A 2,794-nucleotide genomic window follows, 5' to 3' on the forward strand; every position below is an offset into this window, starting at 1 on the left:
TCTTTTCTTATTATATTGTTCGGGTCACTAGGCGTTTTAAGTTCTTAAAACTTAAATTTTTATTTGCGTACAAACCAATGTATACTCGTTTACACTCCAAATTTAATAATGCTAACCGACGCCATACTATTGTGCACATAGTCGACACTTTTCATTGCATTACTAAGTAAAATATCCAGAGTCTTCCAACTGAACCAATACTTAAGTTAGTGGGCAAGCAACCCCAATGCTTGTCGTTTATAGTCATGACTTGCAGTATTCTAGTCTACAAGAGTGTGTTGTTCTAGGCAAACCAACGCCTATTACCCACCCTAAAATCTAGCCTTGTAATCAAACAGGCTTCTGTCACGCGAGAGCTAGAGATCATCCCTTAAGGAGGCAGGATGCACATAATTGTTATTGTATTGTGTGTCAAAATGTAACCAAACACTTCTATTCAAAAAATTAAATTTATTTATTACAAAATAAATCAAATTCTCAAGCCATATCCAGATTACAACTTATTGCAACCATGTAAGAAATACGAATTGTCTTACAAGTAAATAAAGCAACATTTTAAGTAAACTAAAAAATGCAAGTGCTCAAAAGGTGGAGTGATCAATCCCTTGTGTTGCAGCCTGACAATTATATGTAGTATCTTTTCAAATTGGTTGCATGCCAAGTACGACGTACTCGTTCTCCATTTATTCTTGCCAGGATATAAGATTGCATTGCACTTATGCCAATAACTTCATAAGGGCCTTCCCAGTTGGGCCCCAGCTTCCCAGTATTTTCTGCTCGACTTGCTTCATTGTTGCCCCATACATAATCCCCAATTCTGAATGACATAGGCTTGAAACGCTTATCATAATACTTAGAGATTTTCTGCTTGTTGGCAGCTTCGCGTATGGCAGCTATCTCTCTGTGATCTTCTAGCATGTCTAGGTTAGCGCGCAAGCCTTCATCATTACTTGACTCATTGAAGCTATGTATGCACTTAGTTGGAACCATTAATTCGCCGGGGATTACTGCTTCCCTCCCATAGACCAAGCTGAACGGTGTTTCTCCTGTGCTATTTTTATAAGTAGTGCGATGTGCCCACAAAACACTCGGGATTCTCATCGAACCACTCATTTCCATACAAGACCAGGTGCGCCTTTATTCCCCTCACGATATCTCGGTTTGTTACTTCATACTGGCCATTGGCCTATGGGTGAGCGACCGCAGTGAATGACTGTTTGAGATTCAGCTCTTGACACCAACACCTGAAAGGCTCGCCTTCAAAGTGAGTACCGTTGTCGCTGACAATATCATTAGGGATACCATGTGACGCCCCGTACAAAATCAACGTGTACGGATCATCAACAACAGGATCATTACATGATCACAACGCTATATGCTGTTTAAAACAAGTTTTGCATTCATAAAAAGGTAACGTCTTTACCAACATCAAATGTTTTACAAAAGATAATGTGCTTCTACGAATAGAAAGCATTATCATGGGTATGTGATACAACGGTCATTACAAAGCCATTGTTCAAAAATAACATAAGTTGCGAATGCAAAACAAAAGTTCCATGATTGAGACATCTCTAAGTAATGCAACGGAAGTCTAACACAGCGTGTTTGTAACAGCAAGTCTATAACACCAAGACTATAACAGCAAGTCTAACAGCAGAGCAACTGATATTGCTCTAAACATACATATTATTCAACGCAATATCACTTATATTTCATAGGTTTTTATCATCTACAAAGACATTCAATGCGCATTTCACGAGAAAAACGACAAAAGAGTGAAGTTAGAAGAAACGACGATAAAACGATAGTTTTGACTAGATTTATATCAAGAAACGTTTATCCGAATGAAAGTACAAGATTGATGAAGAAAAGAGTTCAAATGTATAGTACCAAGACAGTACACGTCAACACGAGATCAACAAAGAACAAATGAAGAAGAAAAATCAAGAAAACTGGAAATTTGCCTTACACGAATCGTGTACTATTACACGAATCGTGTAATATCTCTGGTCATACACGATTCGTGTATATATACCCGATTCGGGTAATGTTAGGCCACAGCACTATTACAGATTCCAGAAGGTCGGCTGCTTTATTATTTTAAAAACAATACTTTCTCTCAAATTGAAGACAGCAAGGATTTCAACGAATTTTTGAGCTCAACTACTACTACTTGGATCAGTTTAAATACAGAGAAGATATCAACAACACAGAGAATATTACAACACAAATTTATATTTCAATTACTATAGTTAAAATTATTGTTAATTTTATTACGCTGTAAAAATAGTTTCAGTTATTAAGGGGGTATTGTTCGTGATAAAGGGTGTTATTATACGCGTGAAAGGGGTGTTATTATTGTAATTTTTCTACCATTTGAAGTTAATGCAAGTGAAGATATTTTAGTAAGTTTACTCTGTTAAAATTAGTGTTATTATTATGCTTGCATATCTATATTTTTATGTCTCCCCTAGTGTAATGGATAGCTAAATTTCCCTAGTGTTTGCTTAAATGTAGAGCCCCTAGTGAAATGGATTGTTACCATTAGTAAAGTTAAAATGTAACTTTAGTATTTTTAATATTGAGCCTAGTTAAAAGAACCATTTTTATGTAATTAGGTATTTAACCCTTGCCACTTAATTTAGTAAATTTAAATAACGAGAGCTATATTTATTTACCTAAATTAAGCTTCAACATTAAAAATGATCTAGACGAATTTATGGATAAGTTATTGACACCAATTTGGAAATAAACTTCGGTGGTTTGGGTGATATCAATAAGTTATATGAAGGTG

General features: G+C 35.7%; 1 protein-coding gene across 1 annotated transcript; it reads right to left on the bottom strand.

The window, feature by feature from the left end:
* Window positions 1-624: 624 nt before the first annotated feature.
* On the bottom strand, window positions 625-1,113 carry LOC139849572 (uncharacterized). The gene has a single exon (XM_071839210.1). It carries the CDS (start codon window positions 1,111-1,113, stop codon window positions 625-627), a length of 489 nt encoding a protein of 162 aa, XP_071695311.1.
* Window positions 1,114-2,794: the final 1,681 nt, after the last annotated feature.

This window comes from Rutidosis leptorrhynchoides, chromosome 5 (assembly GCF_046630445.1).
Source record: "Rutidosis leptorrhynchoides isolate AG116_Rl617_1_P2 chromosome 5, CSIRO_AGI_Rlap_v1, whole genome shotgun sequence".
Lineage (NCBI taxonomy): Eukaryota > Viridiplantae > Streptophyta > Magnoliopsida > Asterales > Asteraceae > Rutidosis > Rutidosis leptorrhynchoides.

What these genes read in the sequence shown, in the direction of transcription:
- LOC139849572 (XM_071839210.1), bottom strand. Translation starts at nt 1,113, where the DNA reads ATGAGTGGTTCGATGAGAATCCCGAGTGTTTTGTGGGCACATCGCACT.